Here is a 21223-nt window from a genome sequence, read left to right as displayed (position 1 = left end):
TTCCATATTTTCTTTAAATACATGTGGATTGCCAGAGTGCACAATACATTTTGAAGAACTGTCCTGAAGTAGCGTTACAGTTTAAGTGGCATACCATTACTGGGCTGTTCAAATGCCTGATTTTTGAAGCAGAGGGGAGACAGCATGGGTGTAATACCAAACTCTCGTCTTCTTTCAATATTCTATGACAATTAAGTTTGCCAAGTCTGAAGAAATCAGGGCAGGAAACAGCTGACTTAAGAGACTGCTGTGTGGTTAGATAGAAGTATGTCTGTGAAGGATCTCAGTAGAAAGAACAGATATTGAGCTCATATGTTATTTTATGCACAAGTTCTTCAACTTCATTCTATGATGTCTGCCTAACTTTGCAGTATTCCATCTTTAAAAATAAAAATGAAAGTGACTGGATCTACCGTTTGTACAGCCACAGAGAAAAGGTGAAAGATAAAATACTGTCTCTAGCTCAGCTGCTGGAAAGGCAGAACAGAGCATCAGAACAAAGTGGATCTTACTAAAAATAAACTAACTTTATGGGTGTAAATTAACAGTAATCAACATATTAAAATTTGTGCTAGGGTAGGGCCTGGGAGCAGAGCTGGCATCACACACATAGGGACATACAGGGGCTGACGTGTATCTTCCCCTTCCCTGACATGTACACTGGATGACTTGCACCGTTACCTAACTGAGCGTAGCAAAACCCACTTGGTTTTAGTTGCTTGATCTGCTTTCTCCTGGAAACCCATTATGGATCATACCTACATTCATCTTGGATCCTGAGCAGAAAGGGAGAGAGGGGGAGAGAAATAAAAGGCGAGAGGGGGAGAGAAAGAAAAGGCAAGATGGGGAGAGAAAGAAAAGGCAATGCTTCTTCCTAAAGAAGTCTGCAAGCTTGCTCTGCCAATACAGCAAGCAGAAGCAGAACTGTTGAAAAGAAATCAAGGTCAGAAAAGCTATGATGAAAAACAGCCAACAGCTATCATCTGAAACCTTTCAATCCCAACAGCTTTATCTTTCCAAAACGGATGTTATAGCTTAATTGCAAGGTTTGGGCTTGACATTTGCTCAGTATCCTTTCATGGCCTAGGTCAAGCAGGCCAGAGCAAGCAACTATAGCAATTCAGTCTGCCCCTAAAGGTATGCTGTACAGTGTATTGCTCAGCACTGATCATTTGTGTTTTAGCAAAGAATCAAACCCACAAGACAGGAAAGTTGAAACATAATAGTGGTTTTTGCAGTGCTCTTGAAAAAGAAATTTAGTGGTCTCTGGAAACAACATTTTTATTTTTATCATGTGTCCAGAAAAGATGGTAATGATCCTGCCTACTAAAAAATCACAGATAATGTCTGAATTTACAGACACACATATCATTCATTTCCATCTTAAGAATTAATTCTGTAGCAAATTTCCAAGGCCTCTCTTCAGTGGAATTTGATACTGGCTTCTCCCTCTCTATTTGCAGACATCTCAAGCTGATCGGAAAGTGCAGCACAATGATGAGATTAAAAGCACTTAAACACTTACTGATAATCTCTACGGGGAATGATAATACAGATGGGAAATTCCTATCTTCAGCTACCATTACAAGTTAGTTTGGAATAAAAAAAAGGAAGTCCTATCTTTAGACAACTTATACACAGTAGAAGTTACAGCACCATTAGCCAAAACAAAGAAAAGCTGCTTCCTTGTGTGTGAAATATTAAGGGAACTTTCAACAGTATCATGCAAATGACATTGCATGCACCCATTTTGGGAACCTCATAATAAACCCACCAGCTAAGAAATAAAATCAAAACTGCAGGGAGTGAATAAACTGTATATACAGGCTGATTTGGCACATACACATAGGAAATCTCAAGGACAGTGTAATTCAGAATGTGGATAACTTAACTGGAACTGTTCATTTTGGTCAAGAATATGTAAAAATGTGATCTTTTCAAGATGGCACAATGCATCTGCAAAAGTTCATGGGCCTAACAGATATTTTTATTCAAAATAATAGAAAAGAGAGGGTCATCGTTCCTTAGGGGCTACTTTTTTATGAAATGAGTCTATCATCTGACATAATACAGAAGACTTATGAAACATGCTTTTAAAGTAGCAAGATTTGTTAAGAGATAGGAAGTTAGTTAAATGTACCGATCTATTAAAGACATAGTGTTGCTGGATTTTTTTCTGCTACTTGTTGATGTTCAGGTTAACTGTCTTATATGGAATTGTTATTTCCTATTCCTATCAGTACTACAATTAAATTGAATATAAAAACCCCATCTAAATTTCTGCAAGTGAGTTTCTACATTTGGGGCTTTTTCTTCCTTCTCACCCTCTCTCCCTTCACACACATGCAAGAATGTAAAATACAAACGAAGGCACAGTCCATGCCTACCAACTGTATTGCTAGAACTCAGCTACAGCCAGCTGACATTTCAGATTTTCATTTCAGTGTCTGATGGCAATCCAATGCCTATCCCTAGCTGCCTCCTGGCCACTAAAAGGACCCAGTCACTGTGAGTACACTTAAGCCATCAAAAGGGTCTCCCCTGAGGTTTATTCCTCCCCAGCAGACAGACAGATGGTTAAAGGAAGATGGCCAGTGCAAGCATGGGAAACTCCTTTTTGGCATTTACTAGTGAACAGATCACTTAACAGCAAGTTCCCAGAATAAGCAACTCTCTGCTAAGGCAGCAAATAAAACAGCTACCATTAGCGTATGTTTTAAACCCAGGCAAGCATTTAAAGAAAAATTGTATCACGAGTAAGAAAAACTCACCAGAAAGGTAGGTGACCTTAAACAGGCCCACATGTGAACACTGCTATGAATTAAGTGCTAGAGCGCTGCCTCTAGCACCTGCTAATTCAGCTACAGTGGTTTAACTTCTGGTGGTGCCCAGAAAAACATACTGATTGCATAACAAAGCCATTGCAAACTATCTGGAAAGTATAAAAACATGGATTCAAAAACGTGCTTGGTGCTCTGGTGGACAACTCCTCACATAACACTCCAGGTTTTGACTTTTCAAACTTGGGTCTAGTAGAAAACTGCATTTCAGCACCAGAATTTCTCACCTTCCTACGCCCTTCTTATATCACAAGCAAAAATGCATTTTAATTAGCATGACATTATTCACTTACACAGAACATGAGCATTTTATTCTGTCATTGGATAATAGGATAATACAGCGAAGAAATGGAGCAAACCTGTTTTAGTAGTGTTTGGTTTAATAATTGCAAGTCATTTTTGCTAGACGCTTCATCCTAAACTTGTATAATGGATTGTATCCCCCAAAACCAAGCCAAACATCTACCACTATGGCATGAATTCTAACTTACCAAAACTAATATTAAACTCACTTGCATCTTCAGTGTGACTTTCTATTAATGCCTCTTTGCACTTACAATGCTGTGAGTATGGAAACTTCATCACGAATCCCAGAAGAAACAGATTAACATGTTACTGCTGGTCAGCTAAATTCCAACACCTGGTAACATACCTGTTCTTACCATACCTCACAAAATAAAATGTATTCTGCTTTCTATATGCACTAACATCGTGGTTGAATGAAAGCCACAGAAGTGGCTTTTTTCTGAAGAAAATGCACAGAAACCACTCAGCCCCATGCTGGAAAGCTTGCAGAATTGAAAAAGCTGTAACCTAGCAGTCTTAAACTGAAAAGAAGCATCTTCAACAAACAAATCAAATTTACTGTTTGTATTCTTATTCAAAAAAACTCCTGGAAGCAGAAAAATTTTGAAAAGCTTTCTATATTCAGTAAAATGTCCAAGATTGGGGTGTTTGCTGACATGGAGATTGGATGGAAGGGAACAAGCTACTTGAAGCCTGATTTCAGGACTCATTGGCTGGTTCTGCATGAAAGAATGGCCCTGAAGGCTCCAAAGAACTTTTCCAGAAAGCAGTGATTACAGAGGAGAAGATGCACGTTAGATGGATAATGCAGGAGGCACCATATGAGAAATCTTCCATGACTCAGATCTACCAAATCACAGTGTTGCCTTCCACTGGCAAGCTAAAAAAAGTAGCTTCAATGTGCCACAAAATCATGGTTTATATCAGTTAGATCATAATTCAAGCACTGTGAAAGCGCAAGGAAAAAAATACCAAATATTTATAACAATGCTAAATAAAGCAAAAAGAATGCCAGTACAGATGTATCTTTTTAAAGTTACAGATAGCATCAGTTAGGTTTCTTCCTTAAAGTCTCCTGAAACTAGCAAACCCTCCTTCCTTGTAATATTTAAATCATGCAGTGTTTGTTAAGAAGCCAAACACAGGAAAACAAGAATGTACCAATTCACTACTAATTTTGTTCTTTCTGCCTTCACTAGGCATTTTCTTCATGTTTGAATTGACTTATCATTATTTAACAGGACATTGATTTTGTTTAAAAAGGTTAGAAGAATCTTCATGTGCTTTGTTAGTGGAAAAACAAAATGACTGCACTGTGAAAGGACGGTCACAAATTAAACTCCAACAACTGTAATACACAGAAAAGATCCATATCATTCACCTAACAAAACTGCAAGGATCATATATTGCAACTCTGCCAATCTTTCATTTAAGTAGTTATAATTACATATAGTTGTAATGGGGAGAGAATTTAAGGACAACCAAAGAATCTCACATCCAACAACAGGATTAGAAATTAAGGCCAAAAAAAAAATCGTTCTTCCTTTGGACACAAATTTTAGATTCTAGGTAGAGCACTCCACACATGTTCCCACTAGACAAATACCTCAGAGTCTGTGATCAACAAATGATTTAGTTTAATACCATGCTTTTCAGGTATGATATTCAGGGAATAGAAAACTGGGTTGCTTGATTTTCCTTTTTTAGATACATGTGGCTACTAACAACTGAAAAATTGCAACATATCTTTCTGATTTTGCATTCAGAAGTATTTTGAATCCAAAAAGAGAAAAAAAAACCCTTTCTTCACAGACATACATTATGTATTTACTATTTCTTCATGTACTGGAATCAAATATTACAAACATTAACAAACTGACTGAGAGGACAGGTAACTTCTGTGATTTGGTCTGATATGACTCACTGGGAACAAAATTATATGAAATTATATGAAACAAAATTATATGAAATTATATGAAGTCAACAAAAATATCCTTCCACTTCTTAACAGCCAAGGGACACTAAGTATACTGTTTTTCTTCTCCCTTGCTCAAAAACAAATACTACATTCAGAAAGTGTTTATTTAAGATACATGCCTCTGATTTTATATGCAAGAATAGTATTCCAAGTAGCATCTTTGAACATAGCGCAAGTCCTGACATTAAAGCTAGGAAATATAGGAGAACAAATTACTGAAAAGAGTTAAGATCATCTGCCATTATTGTTCTCCATGCTTATTTTTCTAGTTAAGCTAGAGACAGGTTCACAAAACTTCTTGGGACAAATACCTTCCTAAGGGTAAAGCAGTAAGCCATCGCTCCTTGTCCATGCTCTTTGCATGAGACAAAAAAACTAAACAAAGCAGCAAGCAAACTATCTCTGGACACCAAAAGGAAGGAGATGAGTTGCAACCATATGCTCTCTTTAGGAAATTTGGCCCTCAAACTGTAAAGTTTCCTTATGCCTATGTTGTGTTTGCCCTGGTTTTTCTGAGTAAAAAAAAAGATTTCTTAAACAAATAAACAATATTATCAGTCATGGAATACCGAAAATAGGCTGTACTACAAGCAACCTTCCACCTGCAGTATCTACTGACAGAGACCAGCTATTGGTACAATACTTTGCTGAGAACATTGTCCTCTGAAAGCTGCAGTACTGAAAAAAGTCATTTAGCAAATCTGAGGGGAGTTTCATTTTGGAAACATTTTCACAAAGAAATAAAGAGTTCAGGAAACATTGTTGATTTCCTGAGAACATTCACCATGAATCACTAATTCTCACTTGAGATCATCAGTAGTTTCATAAAAGCAGAATTATAGAACAAAACATTTTAGGAACAACTTACCAGCCAAGCAATTGGATACTATTTGTTAATAAAACCATGTGTAATTTGAGAGAAAAACTGATCCACAGCCAGATGAACAACAAGGAGATGAGTGAACTGCTTTAACAAGACATAGGTCTCTTGTTAAAGAAGGTGCTAAGAACAAAATTTTCAACCATCTTTAAATATTTACTGTTATGTTCTAAAAGGTTAACATTTCCAAACAAAGGATTATTTTCAAATATATATGAGGGAATACAAAGCTGTGGGGTATGCTTACATAGATATTTTTCTACCCTTGGTAAGCTGCAGTGCAAGACATTAATGAAAGTCTGACACCTGGATAAAGATCTGATTTGTTGGCTTGATAAATAGATGACATAAAAAATCTAAACATTCGATGTTAGTTTTTGAAGAAGTTCATTCAGCAGCTTCAAAGTCCTTTGGTTTTCTTCTCCATTGTGTTTAATTCTGTATGCACTACGGATGAGAAGGCTACAAACTTCTTTGCTTCTATCAGTTGTCCTAGTAATCTGTAGGGAAACAGAGAAGATGGGAAATAATGCAATTATGTTGCTAAGTACTAAGAATTCTCTGTTAATATTTGCAACAAAACTACAGATCTGTCCCTCACCACTGAACACGTGAAATGCTCTAAGTTCAAAAGCAACTTCTGCCCAAAGCATGTCTTTTCATACATCTTGGCGGAACTAAGCAACTTTGAGATTTCTACTGTTCTCTCAAATTTAAGCAAAACAAATCAAGAGGTCAAAATGTTTTTAAAGGAAACACAAATGGACAGACAGTGTAACCATTTAGATGTAGACAGTGTAACCATTTAGATGTCATCTCCTTAGAAAACAACTACAAGCACCTGGAGGTTTTGGGTGAGTTTGGGGAGACAATTCAATTCTGTAAAGCTTTCAAAAGTAAAAATAAATCCCTCCCCCCAAAGATGAGAAAGTACCAGGAAAAGAATCTAAGTTGCAATTTTTGCAAATCAGGAGGAACTTTATTCCACTGCTGGATTACTTCCAAAGTTTACTATGCTAACCAAAACCACTGCCATGCATCCCATTTGGTTCCACACCATTCTGCCTTTCATATATTGTCTTCAAGCCTTTCCAAATCACATGGAGAGCCTAGTTACACGTTAATGATTACACAGATACAGTCAAAATTAATGATACCGACATACTCTGGCCTACAACAGCTCCTGACCACCCTCCACTGAGGAATACGCAAGAGTTTTGAAAGTTACTTATGTTGCTTTCTACAAAGAAACAAGAAATTTGCTTTGGTCTTCCTGAAGAGGTTTAAAGTAACAGACTAGTATATTACAGCATCACTGCTCAACTGCCACACTCCTCAAAAGAGAAACTAAAAGCAGCCTGTAAAAATATATTCAACCCCCCTAATTTTATCATTACGTTCTTACGCTAAGAAGAAATTGAGCATTTGTGAACTTACACCTAAATTCTAGAAATATCTTAGCCCTTAAACAGAAAAATGTTATGTATGATTAGTCAGCCAGAAAGAATAACCACCAAAATATTTTTCTAGTTCCCTGCATCATAAAATCAGACTCCCTCTACAGGCCAGATACCCTATACAGATGGAAGATCACACTGCTGCTCGAAGGAAAAACTTCTGAAGTGCTAAAACCACACACTGGCCCTAGACCTGCTTGCACAGGAGGCTTTTACTTCTTAAAAGAGGATGGGTTTATAGTTAGAGAGGAATAAATTCCTAATCTCATACTAAGATAGCACTAATTATCTTGAGAGGCACAAACACATTTTACTGTTTGCACAAAAATACCTGAAGGCTCTGGGATACTGTGGTAGCAAGATACTGTGGCATGCTTCCAACATTTTACTCCTCTTCAGCTTTTTTCACACCCTAAGTGACACTCTCTCAGGTCTTCTTTTTTTCTCTCCATTATCACACCATTTTCCTCTCTGGCACCTCATCAATGCTAAGGCTTAATAACCAGCTGTTTTACATAATGGAAAACAGAAGACAGTTCCATTATCTCTGCAGCAGCTGGATAATTAAGGCAGTGATTTATAACTGGGAAAAGCAAAATGTTTGCACATGCTCTCTATGCCAGGTGTAAATGTACTGTAGGTATCCCTTAACTGCAAGCTACTACTCCAATTATTTCTGCAGCTGTATAGTCAGGACAGCAACTCAGTGAGAACTTGTCAAGAAGTGTCAAGAAGGAAAATACTTGAATGTAGCCGAAATAGATATGTAGCAGGTTAGGTACAGTTGCTGTGGTCATGATCTTTAATTCTCTGTTATGTGTTTTCTTTATTAAGAAGAAGGAACTTAAATCAAAAATAGTAAAAAAAAAATATATTTTACTTAAACTGAAAAAAAGGAAGAAACACTTACATGGTAAATAAGTTTCTGGGCAATCATATGTCCACCAGAAGAAAAGAGCAGAAAGTTGGTAAGAAGGTGTGTTATAAGATGCTGGTTACAGCGCTGCTCTATATCCATTATACTGTGTACAGCAGCCTCCAAATCTTTGACAGAAAGGACTGTACAGCTGAAGAGCATCATTAGATGGTTGTAGACTGCTTGAGCTTCTACCTGTAGGAAACAATTTCAAAGGATGCAGGATCAGAGAAAAGCAAAGGTCATACCTATGGTATTTTTCCTTTGGATTTATTCACTAACAGGAAACTGAATCCTTGGCAGAAACTACCCAAACATGAAAAGAGTTTGAATTTAAGCAGCAGGGAGAACAGGGAAGGAAGGGCTGTACACATTTCTTTTACACTGATTCACACACACAGAGGTGGACAGAATGGATTTTTTAACTTTCTTTGGTTTTTCAAAGTAAGCAGGCAGGGCATCAAGCCAGGATTTGACCTTTTTTAATAATAAAAGGAAATGGAGAAAGTCCCTCAGCAGAACATGGTCAGATTTTTGCATTGTGGGAAAAAGAACAGAGGCTCCTCAAGGGCTCATTTCTGTATGGCTGCTACAAATCAATTAAATCCCCATGCAACCTGACCTTGGCTGATAAAATGTTCTGGTAAGAATGAAGTTTTTTCCTTCTTCCTGTGTTGTTTGCAACTTACATTTTTACCTTTTGAGTTAGCCAATAAAAACTAATTTTTACTTGGACTAGAAAACCAAATGGAAAAAGAACTATAAGCACTATTGCAAAAAAAATCCTAACAATAATTCTGTTCACTATATTAAAAATAAACCAAACAAACTGGTAGAAAAAACCCTAGTAAGTGCAGGAACAATGGAAAAATATACCATTGCAGACCCAAAAGAAAAGGACACCCATTTCCCAGCCATGGTCATGAGGACAATTTGTTTCAGTCATTTACCTGATGTTGCTTTTCTCATCCCTGCCTTATTAACAATTCCATACGAAATAGTTGGGAAAAGCTGCTATTCTTGAATTATGTCCACAGTTACATGTGAGGCAACAAATGATACCAGAACCTAAAGAAAGGTAACTAGAATTCTTCAAGATTTTTTATCCCTCTGTGCATCCTTTTCTTTCTGTGCCTTCATCCCATGTGCCATAGACCAGAGATTGATAGTAGCAGGCTCTGCTCCATCAGCTCACGTACCCTAGGAGACTGATTCTTAGTGCCAAAGTTACTGTGACCAATCTCCAAGTTTTGTTCCTCCAATATTTCAGAGTCTAAAGGTATGAAAGGACTCCAACAAATGAATAAATAATGAGGAGCAGAATATTCAGTCCCGCACATATGAATGAAGACTAGTGAACAGCAAAAAGTATCCTTTTCCTTTTTTTTTAAATCATTTTAACCCTATGTATTGCACTCTTGCTGATATATAAGCTGCTACCTAAAGTAAGTAGCAGGAAGTCAAAATCTTAAGTCATGAGTGCACACCTTTCCACACAAAAATATGCTGCATGAAAAGTCGTCCAGCTTGGCATCTGCCAGAAATTCCCATCCCATTTTAGTCCTTAACTGGTGAAAGGTACAGGGGTTGAGCATGAAACCACTCTATTTGAAAGAGCTGAGAGCTAACCTGCCAAAGGACAAATTAAAACAAAAAGCAAATGTCTACCTAAAGGCAGAAGTTTTACATGAACTGTGGGAATGCTTCTGAAGTAGCCTGACCTGTGGAAAAAAAATGTCTTACTTGAAGTAACTAAAGAAAAGAATCATAATGAGCTGGAATATTAGTCCTCTGGGAACAGATGAGTAACTGCGTGGGTTGTCAGTGGAAAAGCTTTTTTTCTCACTAAAGTTTGTCATACATTATGACAGAATAAGAAACTGATAGAATAGGGTGGACACAGGGAGATGATTTTATATATGGGACAATGTGATTTCATTCTGTGGTGCTGGAGTTAGAGCAATGTTCCATACATAAATCTGCATCTATAGCTCTTCAGTTTCATTCACTTATGTTTATTGCTTGGATATTGCCTTCTTTCCCCAAATTGCATTCTAAACCCAACCCTGGTTTCTTTAGCTGACTGTAGCTCTAACCTAACTCTGCTCAGCCAACATCCCACTGCCACTCCTAGACTGTAAGAAACTAAGGAAAAAAAAATAATTTAAAAGTGATTGGGATGTGAGCTTGCATTTGTAGTGCCATCTGGGTGGCAGGAGAGGAAGGGATGGAAATAAAATATTGCAGAACACACTGTTGTACATGGACTAGTAGATGTAAAATGGAAGCATGATGTTGTACTAGCATGGTGTACTGAGCTGCATTTTTAAATCAAACAGAATCTGTTTTCAAATTAAGGAAAAGTAGAGATGCTGCAGCCAAATTTTGATCCTGGGCTTTGTAGATCAGATTGATTGGGCTAGTTCAATCTTGCATAATAGGTCTAAATTAAAGGCTTTCATGTATTTGCATGCATACACAGACACACAGCACTCTTCATGCAGTACAGGGCGTGAGGTTAGAATACTGCTTCCTTCTGTTAGAAACCTAGCATATGGGAATATAACATACTTGTTACTATCTCATATATGCCAAAATTCAGTAAAGATACAGAAGAGAAATCAGAATAGAAGGGCAAGTTTAGGATTCAGGGCTGTGTCTGATAAGTATCTTTACTGCTCCGACTACTGTTGTGATTTCTCTTGTGTTTCCTTCTCAGAAGATGCCATAACACAGGAATGCTGAATTCTGGCACACAGTGATTTAAAAAATACCACCCCTAGAGCAGTTTTACTTGTGATTAAAAGCACCCAAGTTACCCAAAAGAAAGCCAAGAAGGTGCTAATCTATATAATATGCTTTAAAAAGAGGAAGAGTGTTTTCTAAATGTCACCAAGAAAATCCACAAAAATTATCCTTCAACTTCTCTACTGCAAGACAATTCCCAAGAGACCTTGTAAAGCCAATACCTACTCCACTGTAGATCTTTCATTTTTCTGGTGCACACTGTTTGTCTTATAGCATTAAGATATAAGTGCTTAATGTCTTATAGCATTAAGATATAAGATATGACTGCTTATTGCTGCTTACTATTGCTACATTACCCACCATTGTTTGAGTCCTTTGTTGATTTTCATTCTGAGGACAGTAGTAAAATGCTAGCAGCCACAGCAACGCATCTGGTTCTACAGCAGCCTTCAGTAATTGTTCTGCTGCAATATCCAGCCATTCTCCAAAACGAGCAACCAAAAACCAGATTTCAAAAAGGTCAGCAAGAGAACTGGGAAATAACAAAGATACAATTAAGTACTTCTTGTTATTTAACATTTTTCCATGTCTTAAGTTAACTGCAAAGGGTGCTGGCATGAAAATAAAAATCCTTAAACTACTCTTCAACAGATAATGCATACCTGCTAAGCATATAGCCATGTACTACTCTATTATACGCAGTCATGATCAAATGAGACATACCCAGTGCTACTAACGGATTAATTTTGCAGAATTAATTAACAGCAGAACAGACTATCCATAACACAAGGTTCTAATAAACTGTGACAAAATACTAGGTATTAAATATCCCTTATAAAATGAAACCTTATTGTTTATACTCTCCAGCTGAAGGATTTTCGAAACTTTAAATCGTATCTCGACTGTTATATTCTAACATACTGTTGCCTGACATTGTCTTCCAGTTTCTCTCTGTTGCTTTCCAGGGTTATTTTCTGGTGTTTGGTAATTCAGGAGGCACATGGTTTTTGGTAACTCATGAGGAATTACATTTAGATGGACTAAATATAAAGTTTTTAAGGATATTCACCTCCTGACTTAAAATTTAAGTCCTCTTTAATTAAAATTTTGAAGGTATTTACAGCTGGGTTACTGCAGTAAGAAAAAGAAAGGTAAGAATGGACCACAGCTCATGTCTACACTTTCTCACATGTACTCTTCTAAAGTTAAGACTAAAGAAAAGAGATATAATGGAGAAATGCAAACTAATGGTAGGTGTCTCCAAAGCAAAAAGTCAACTGAGGGTGGAAGGAAGGACAGACAGAAGGACAAAAGAAGGACAGCTGGAAGGAGATTAAGAACCAGGAACAATTATTCCTATTAAGTTTGGCAAAAGTTTGAAGAATTAGAGGGTTTTCTTATGTTTTATTCCTGGGGACTCCAAGAGCTGCTGTGCCAATCTTCCCATGAAACTCCAAGATATCTTAGAAATTTCAGGAGTTGATGACGTTGTCTGATACCATCACATCATCTGGGGAACGTGACAAGGTCATAGTTGGAACAAAGTCCTTTATCTTTAAGACTTTCTGAAGAGGTGGAAGACACAGTTTTATGGATGAAGGCATAGTGTGTGCAGATAGTATTCTATGTCTGGAGTATACTGGTGACTGATGTTGTCTACAGGTGTCCCAGAAGTTATTGATTCTGTAAATGATATTGTCTATATGCCACAGAATGTCAGGGTCTCAAAATCCTATTCCTAGGACACAAATCCACCACAACAGTATTTTTGGATAAGTGTGATCACTGACATCAGACGTAAGAGGTTGACATAGAGTCATAGAAAGAAAATAGAGTACTGAGGTGACTGCTATAAAAGTCACCATTGTTGATACTCCACACCTTTTGGAGGGGCAGCAGCATGGCTCAGACTGCGGGGAACTAGAGATGTGTGACATCTGAGACTAAAATTCCTTAGCTAAAGGAACAGGATCAGCAGCGGTAAAGTCTTTGAAGATACTAGAATCTGGAAATGCAACATTAAAAACCTTCGAAAAAAACAAACAAATGTGATAGTGATCTAGGACAACAGCCCTCCCCTCAGCAAAATAATCTGCTTACCTGACCATAAGTCAATGTTGTGACAATGTAAGTGGATAGACTAGCTTTGAAACCAAGTGATTTACAATCAAAGATGGAATTTAATTAAAAGTTAATTACTGAGAACAGATAACTATACTTAGGGAAATATTGACAGTATTTACGACTGGAAGTGTTCATAGCTCAAAGGGTAAATACAAGTCCTTAAACTTTAAGCATTAAACTAATTTTAACAGATACTTAGCAGAACAGAATTTAATGCTTGCCTAGAGATCCTAGGAACCACTGCACTTACAACTCACCATAACTCTCCTGTACCATCGCAGTGCATGGTTCGGAGTTGTGTACCCTCCACTTCTGTCCCTGCTGCTGCTCCTGCCTGCTCTGTAGTGGCACCTATGTCAACGGCTCCACTGTCATTGCCAAAAGTGTCCCTTTACTTTTTCTGGGACTTTCCCCCACAAAATGTACATCAGTTGACTTCTGGTTTAAAATGTTACATAACGTTTACTGTTCACAGTTCACAGAGATGACTACATACAATAATAAATAATGGCACAGAAGCAATCTGTTGATTAGAAGTACACAGAAAGCACCTTGCTGTAAAACTTCCATTTGGTGTAAAATTAAACCATTGAAAAACAAGCTATATAAACAGAGAGCACTGACTATAAGAAGCAAGAGGATATGCTGTATGGTAGTATTTTTTGCTCCTCTGTTAATCTTATTAAGTAGAAAGGATGCAGAATCAGGAATAAAGCAGTAAAAGAAAATTGAATAGAGTTTCCTCATGGTTATTAGTATTTAAAAACTTCAGCCAGATCTATTTTCTTTGTAACTGAGAGTGGTTAGATAGGAAACATAATTGTTGCATGAGTTCTAAAGGAAGTAAGAGGATATTCTGGCAAGTACAATACTATTCAAACTAGTGTACTATCAAAGCAAAAGGGGAAAAAGACAATATAAGCCAAGAAGGAGCTAGACAACAAAAGGAGAACAGACATGCTTCTATTATTGTAACATATTATGATGGATGATACTTGTTTTATTTGTTTGTTCTAAGTTTGAGTTATGTGTTTTCTTTAAGAAGCCAGGGTCAGCTACTGGTCATGTTCCAGGGACGGAAAGAGTTCACAGACTTCAGGGATGAACAAGTGAGACATAGCATTGAACAGCAGGTCGTACAGAAAGTGATAAGTTGCAGCAGACAGCTTGGCCTCAGAAAGAATAGCAAAAAGCTTTTTTTCTGCCACTCAACAACAAAAATAAAAGCCTCCATGAGTTAACTGAAACCAAGCATGGAGACAAGTAGCTGTCTTCCAAGACACAGGGACAGCTGGTTATCTTGTCTTGCAAGTCTACCCTGCCTAGGTGTTCTTTGTTTCTGTTGAAATATTTCAGGTTTTAAATCAAAACTAAATTGGTTTCTTTGAATTTAAAAGCTGTTCAACGTTATTTGGAAAGCTCACTCTCAGAGCAGATCTAAGCAGACTTATATCCAAGCTCTAGCTGAGTCAGGTCTCATCACACACCCAATAAGAAAAAATTACAGGGCAGCAACAGATAGAGATGTATCTTTTTTTATTCTTTTCATATAGTCCTAAAGCATCTACTACCAAAGCAGAATTCTTGTAGACAAACACTATCATTCATTACAGCAACTATTTGGACAAAAAAAGCTAAGGGTAACAGGTCAGAAACATGAGGTGTCAGCTCAAAGAATAGTATAACAAACAACGATACTGCAGTCTAGCAGTCATACCTTTATGAAAAAAATCAAGAAATTTGAAGTTTGGATGTTTGCACAAGCCTGCAAGAAGCCAATACAAGGTCCTTCATAAAACAGTACTGTTCACAACAGGCTCTTTCCAATACTAGCTGTTTTTCGGGTTGGAAGAGTTCTCTTGTTATTCAATCCAGAATCAGTTTTAAAAGTTTTGGGGGACAAATGGGAGAGTGGGCAAGTAAGCATTTCTGTTATACAGCTAGCTATTTGCTAAAATGAAAGGAACAACAAGCTTTTGTTTAATTAGAGGCTTACTGGTCAGGTCTATAGGTGCTACAATGTTCAGGTTCACTAAGCAATCTAAGTCCTATTCTTTAAAACAAAGTTCTGTTTAGAGAATAATAAGAAAATGATGAAATGTAGCTACTAAAAACTTCAAATTACATGGCTTTTCACAAAGTACCACATGCAAAAAAGGACAAAAGGTTAGAAAATATAATAGTGCTTACCTAATGTTTGTATCTTCTACTAATGCTTTGAGCATAGCCGAAATGTGTTTCAAGTGTTGAGACCAGTGTGTAGTTGGCAGTTCTGAGGAGGCAGGATGAAAATAAAACTCTTAAAATTCTAGTCTGTCCAACTAGAACAGAACAGTGAAATTAACCATATTGAGCTAGCACTAAAATTTGTGCAACTTGATTCAGTTATCACAAAGCATTTAAAATTTCATTTTAAAATTTCAAAATTTTCAACAACACCTATTACTGTGTTTCTTAGAGCAATTCATTGACAAAGCCATGTGAGAATTACAGCTAGGAATATTCAAATGAGGCTGATGTACCCTCGTGTAAATGCTACCTCAATATTAACATATCATCAGTGGAGTAACATTGTCAGAGGCTTTTGTACTGAGCTGAAATTATTGCTCATGAAAAACTGCACCATACTGAGAAGTGGTTTCATTATCTATAAAAATGGGAAACCTGAAAAAAAATATTAGGTTTGCAATCTAAAATATCAGCAGAATTCAAGCTTCAGAGACAAACAGCAAGGCTATTTCTTGCAACATACATATGAAAATTTTCATAATGATAATTACTATTATTGTAAGATAAGAGTACTTAGTATTTTTACAATCTCAGTAACCTGTCTTTATTGCAGCAAAATTATGCGCCCTGTTATTCACTTCTGGTTTTAGTTTTCTTTAAAGTCACATCTGTATTATTGCTACATAAGAATTAGATGTTCCTGCAAAAAAATACATTAAAAGAATATTATTAAAATTGCTAAGTCAACATACCCTATTTAGGAAATGGCAAAATTTCATCTTCATCCCTTTTAAAGTTATTTTAAGACATATACAGATCATGCAGGTTGGCTACTGCTGCAAATATTTCATGAAGAAACTTACCAAAAGGACGTCTGAGTAAAGCTGTTAGAAGAGGCTGGTGATGGTAAGGGAAGTAGGCCTTCAGTGGAAACTTACGCTAAGATACAAAATGATTATTTTAAGAGCTTTCTGGTCAGTTTTCAAAACAAACATACAGTGAACAATTCAACTAAGGTAGTAACTAACAATACAAACTGAAGCAAGAGAACAGAAAAGTAACTCTACACTTAATTTTAGGATTTTGAATAAAGAAAGAAGGAGGATATTTAGGAAAAGTTTGCTTAGAAAAAGTAATTATTTATGGATTTTTAAAGTACATGCATTAAAAAAGAATCAGAGTATGAAGAAAATGACATCTTAATGTTCTCGGGCTTTTTCCCTGTAATGACAAAAGTCTTTACTCTTAATATGCAGAAGTTAAAAGAGACACTAATTGGTTTAATTTCATTTTCCAGTGTAAACAGATTCACAGATCATATTAAATAAAGAACTAATAACACCTACAAAATCTGCGGTTGTGATTTAGATTATTGCCTTCTGTTCAAAAATGGAAAACCTGAAATTCTTCGTATCTGATTCAGCACAAGGTAGGGTAGTCGTAAGTTACAGACTTGTCCTCTATTTATCTGGGTACATGTGATTTGTATGCTGTGAACAATGCTGCTTGAGTAATTCAGACCAACAGCAGTGTACATTTAAATTTTTGTTCTGCAAACATCGACTATAGGCATGTCTAATGTGTAGCATGCATACGCAAGTGCAATATTGTCCTGGTTTCAGCTGGGATAGAGTTAACTGTCTTCCTAGTAGCTGGTACAGTGCTGTGTTTTGAATTCAGCATGCAAAGAATGTTGATAACACACTGATGTTTTCAGTTGTTGCTCAGTAGTGTTTAGACTATAGTCAAGGATTTTTCAGCTTCTCATGGCCAGCCAGGGCACAAGAAGTTGGCACAGGACACAGCCAGGGCACCTGACCCAAACTGGCCAACGGTGTATTCCATACCGTGGGACGTCCCATCTAGTTTAGGAACTGGGAAGTGGGGGGGGGGGGCGGGGAATCGCTGCTCGGGGACTGGCGGGGTGTCGGTCGGCGGGTGGTGAGCTATTGCCCTGTGCATCATTTGTACATTCCAATCCTTTTATTACTACTGTTGTCATTTTATTAGTGTTATCATTATCATTATAATTTCTTCTTTTCTGCTCTATTAAATCGTTCTTATCTCAACCCAGAAGTTTTACCTTTTTTCCCGAGTTCCACCCCCATCCCACTGGATGGGGGAAGTGAGTGAGCGGCTGCGTGGTACTTAGTTGCTGGCTGGAGTTAAACCACGACAGTCCATTTTGGCGCCCAACGTGGGGCCCGAGGGGTTGAGATAACAACAAACCTGACCAGAGCTTGTTAAAACAAATTTGTTCCAAGGGTTCATTATGTTGATTTATGAGTTCTTAGAGTTGTTGCTCTGGCTTTTAAAGCTCTGTTATGTATCACCTCGCTTGCTGTATATAGTTCCTCTTCTACTGCTTATCATCTGTGGGAGGTGGATTTTTGCTTTGATGTGTGGTATAACACTGGTTTATGGTATGATAAAGTCATCGGCTGTGGGATTAATCCGGTATTTGCACTTAGCATTGTCACCTTTATACGGCAGGAGCCACCTGTGGGAAATTACTGATAATTATACCATTTACCTTTCCTCCATGGAAAACCAGTCTATGGGTGGGGAATCTTTCTTCCCCTCTCCTTTCTCCTTTAGTCCAGTTACAATGGTGTTGGAGAATTTTGGAAAATTTGAATATTCCTGGGGTGTTGGGAATAGCACAGTCCTAGCCCTACTGCTAGGAATTAGCAGACTTCTGAATGTGGTTCAGCTCTTGTTTAAGGTTAAACAGCTATTTAAGAGGATCAACCAGAGATGTGCCCCAAGGCTAGATAATTATGAGTGGCAGGGTGTGTGGGGTAGTATGGGCAAGTACCTAGAAAAGTGGGCACCTCCAACGTTTTGGAAATTCACCCCTGAACAAGTGCGGGATCCAGAAGAACTAGTAAAATATTTGGAAAAGGTATGCTGTCACCCCGGCAGCTCCAGAGAGATACAAATCACTGCAACATGCTGGGGCCTGGCCCACGCCTATCGAGCCCTGTTCGACATTACTCAGTACCCTCAAGGGGAAGAGAAAGTCTCTAGACCTAACAACGAAACGATGACCACCGCGGCCACCCAAACCTCAACAATGGGCGCTGCGGCCCCTCCAGGCCTAGCAAGGAGCACTGCTGCTACCCAAACCTCGGCGACAGACACTGCGGTTATCCAGAACCCGGCGAGCGATACTGCAACTGAACCAGAGGACCAACCTGGACCAGTATCGGTTGCCCCCGTACAGAAAAGGAAATATACCAAAAAATCAGTTCGCTTAGCAAAGGACAATGGTGAACCAGGGTCATCACGGGAACCGGAGGAAGAGGCAGAACCAGAGGTAATAACCCGGTCCCTATCCTTGAGTGAGCTGCGGGATTTGCGAAAACATTTTGGCCGCCGTGTAGGTGAGCATATTATCACCTGGCTCCTCCGATGCTGGGACAATGGGGCTAATAGCTTGCAATTAGAAGGTAGGGAAGCCAAGCAGCTGGGATCACTTGCCAGGGAAGGTGGCATTGACAAGGCACTTGGAAGAGGGACACAAGCCATCAGCCTCTGGAGGCGACTCCTGTCAAGTGTGAAGGAAAGGTACCCCTTTAAGGAAGATGTTATATGTCAATCAAGCAAGTGGACCACCATGGAAAAAGGTATTCAATATCTGAGGGAATTAGCCGTGCTAGAGGCGATTCATCATGACCCGGACAACCAACAGTTACCCAAAGACCCAGACGAAGTCCAATGCACACGACCCATGTGGCGGAAGTTTGTACGGAGCGCACCATCGTCCTATGCCAACGCATTGGCAGTAATGTCCTGGAAGGATGAAGAGGCACCAACAGTGGAGGAAGTGGCTCGCCAGCTGCGTCAATACGAAGAAAATCTCTCTTCCTCCCTACAAGCCTGCATTTCAGCTGTGGAGAAGCTGTCCGAGGATTTCCAACAATTCAAAAAGGATATGTCCTATTCCCCACCTGGAAGGACCAATGTCTCAGCTATTAGGAGTGAGCGGTCTTCTGCCCAAGAGAGAGAATATAGAAGGTACACACCGCGAGGTGCCCTGTGGTTTTACCTATGTGATCAGGGAGAGGACATGAGGAAATGGGACGGAAAACCCACCTCGGTCCTAAATGCACGGGTACGTGAACTGCGAGGAAAAACCCCCACAAAAGGGGATGCTACCAGGAAAAATGCCGCTCCAGTTTCCAAACAGAGTAGAAGGGCTGACTTCATTTCCGATCCTCTTGAAGGGACTTCTGAGCCAATTCTACAAGAAGTGAATACTGAATACTTTAACCAGAATTAGAGGGGCCCTGCCTCCAGCCAGGTGGAGGAAAGGGATAACCGGGTCTATTGGACTGTGTGGATTCGATGGCCTGGCACGTCAGACCCACAGGAGTATAAGGCTCTAGTAGACACCGGTGCACAGTGCACTCTAATACCATCAAGTTATAACGGGACAGAATCCATCTGTATGTCTGGTGTGACAGGGGGATCTCAAGAGTTAACTGTATTGGAAGCTGAAGTAAGCCTAACTGGGAATGAATGGCAAAAACACCCCATTGTGACTGGTCCAGAGGCTCCATGTATCCTTGGCATAGACTATCTCAGGAGGGGGTATTTTAAGGACCCAAAGGGGTATCGATGGGCTTTCGGTATAGCTGCCTTGGAGACGGAGGGCACTGAACAGTTGTCTACCCTGCCTGGTCTCTCTCAAGACCCTTCGATTGTGGGGTTGCTGAAGGTTGAAGAACAACAAGTGCCAATTGCTACCACGACGGTGTACCGGCGGCAATATCGCACCAACCGAGACTCTCTGATTCCCATCCACAAATTGATTCGCCAACTGGAGAGCCAAGGAGTGATCAGCAAAACTCGCTCACCCTTTAATAGTCCCATATGGCCAGTGCGGAAGTCTAATGGGGAATGGAGATTAACCGTTGACTATCGCGGCCTGAATGAAGTTACCCCACCGCTGAGTGCTGCCGTTCCAGATATGCTAGAACTTCAATACGAGTTAGAGTCAAAGGCAGCCAAGTGGTATGCCACCATTGACATTGCTAATGCATTTTTCTCAATCCCTCTGGCAGCAGAGTGTCGTCCACAATTTGCCTTTACTTGGAGGGGTGTCCAGTACACTTGGAATTGATTGCCCCAGGGGTGGAAACACAGCCCCACCATTTGCCATGGACTAATCCAGACTGCACTGGAAAAAGGTGAAGCTCCGGAACACCTGCAATACATTGATGACATCATTGTATGGGGCAACACAGCAGAAGAAGTCTTTGAGAAAGGGAAGAAAATAATCCAAATCCTTCTGAAAGCCGGTTTCACCATAAAGGAAAGTAAGGTCAAGGGACCTGCACAGGAGATCCAGTTTTTGGGAATAAAATGGCAAGATGGACGTCGTCAGATCCCAATGGACGTAATTAACAAAATAGCAGCTATGTCTCCCCCAACTAATAAAAAGGACACACAGGCCTTCTTAGGTGTCGTGGGGTTTTGGAGAATGCATATTCCAAATTACAGTTTGATTGTAAGCCCTCTCTATCAAGTGACCAGGAAGAAGAATGATTTTAAATGGGGCCCTGAACAACAACAAGCCTTCGAACAAATTAAATGGGAGATTGTTCATGCCGTAGCTCTTGGACCAGTCCGGACAGGACAAGATGTTAAAAATGTGCTCTACACTGCAGCTGGGGTGAATGGCCCTACCTGGAGCCTCTGGCAGAAAGCACCTGGGGAAACCCAAGGCCGACCCCTGGG

The 21223-nt window shown here is 39.0% G+C and overlaps 1 protein-coding gene across 1 annotated transcript in view; it reads right to left on the bottom strand.

Annotated features, from left to right (window-relative positions):
* Window positions 1–6128: 6128 nt before the first annotated feature.
* FANCC (FA complementation group C) overlaps window positions 6129–21223 on the bottom strand; it is a 92984-nt gene continuing 77889 nt past the window's right edge. Inside the window, exons 11-15 of the mRNA XM_049796255.1 lie at window positions 16342–16417; window positions 15440–15521; window positions 11486–11657; window positions 8372–8572; window positions 6129–6504 (exon numbers count right to left, since the gene is read on the bottom strand). Of these exons, the coding sequence (XP_049652212.1) occupies window positions 6361–6504; window positions 8372–8572; window positions 11486–11657; window positions 15440–15521; window positions 16342–16417 (675 nt within the window). The 3' untranslated portion in view covers window positions 6129–6360. The remainder of the gene's footprint in view (window positions 6505–8371; window positions 8573–11485; window positions 11658–15439; window positions 15522–16341; window positions 16418–21223) is intronic.

The sequence above is a fragment of the Accipiter gentilis genome, chromosome Z (assembly GCF_929443795.1).
Source record: "Accipiter gentilis chromosome Z, bAccGen1.1, whole genome shotgun sequence".
Classification (NCBI taxonomy): domain Eukaryota; kingdom Metazoa; phylum Chordata; class Aves; order Accipitriformes; family Accipitridae; genus Astur; species Astur gentilis.
The sequence above is the reverse complement of the archived record's forward strand: the minus strand, read 5'-3'. Positions and strand labels throughout refer to the sequence as shown.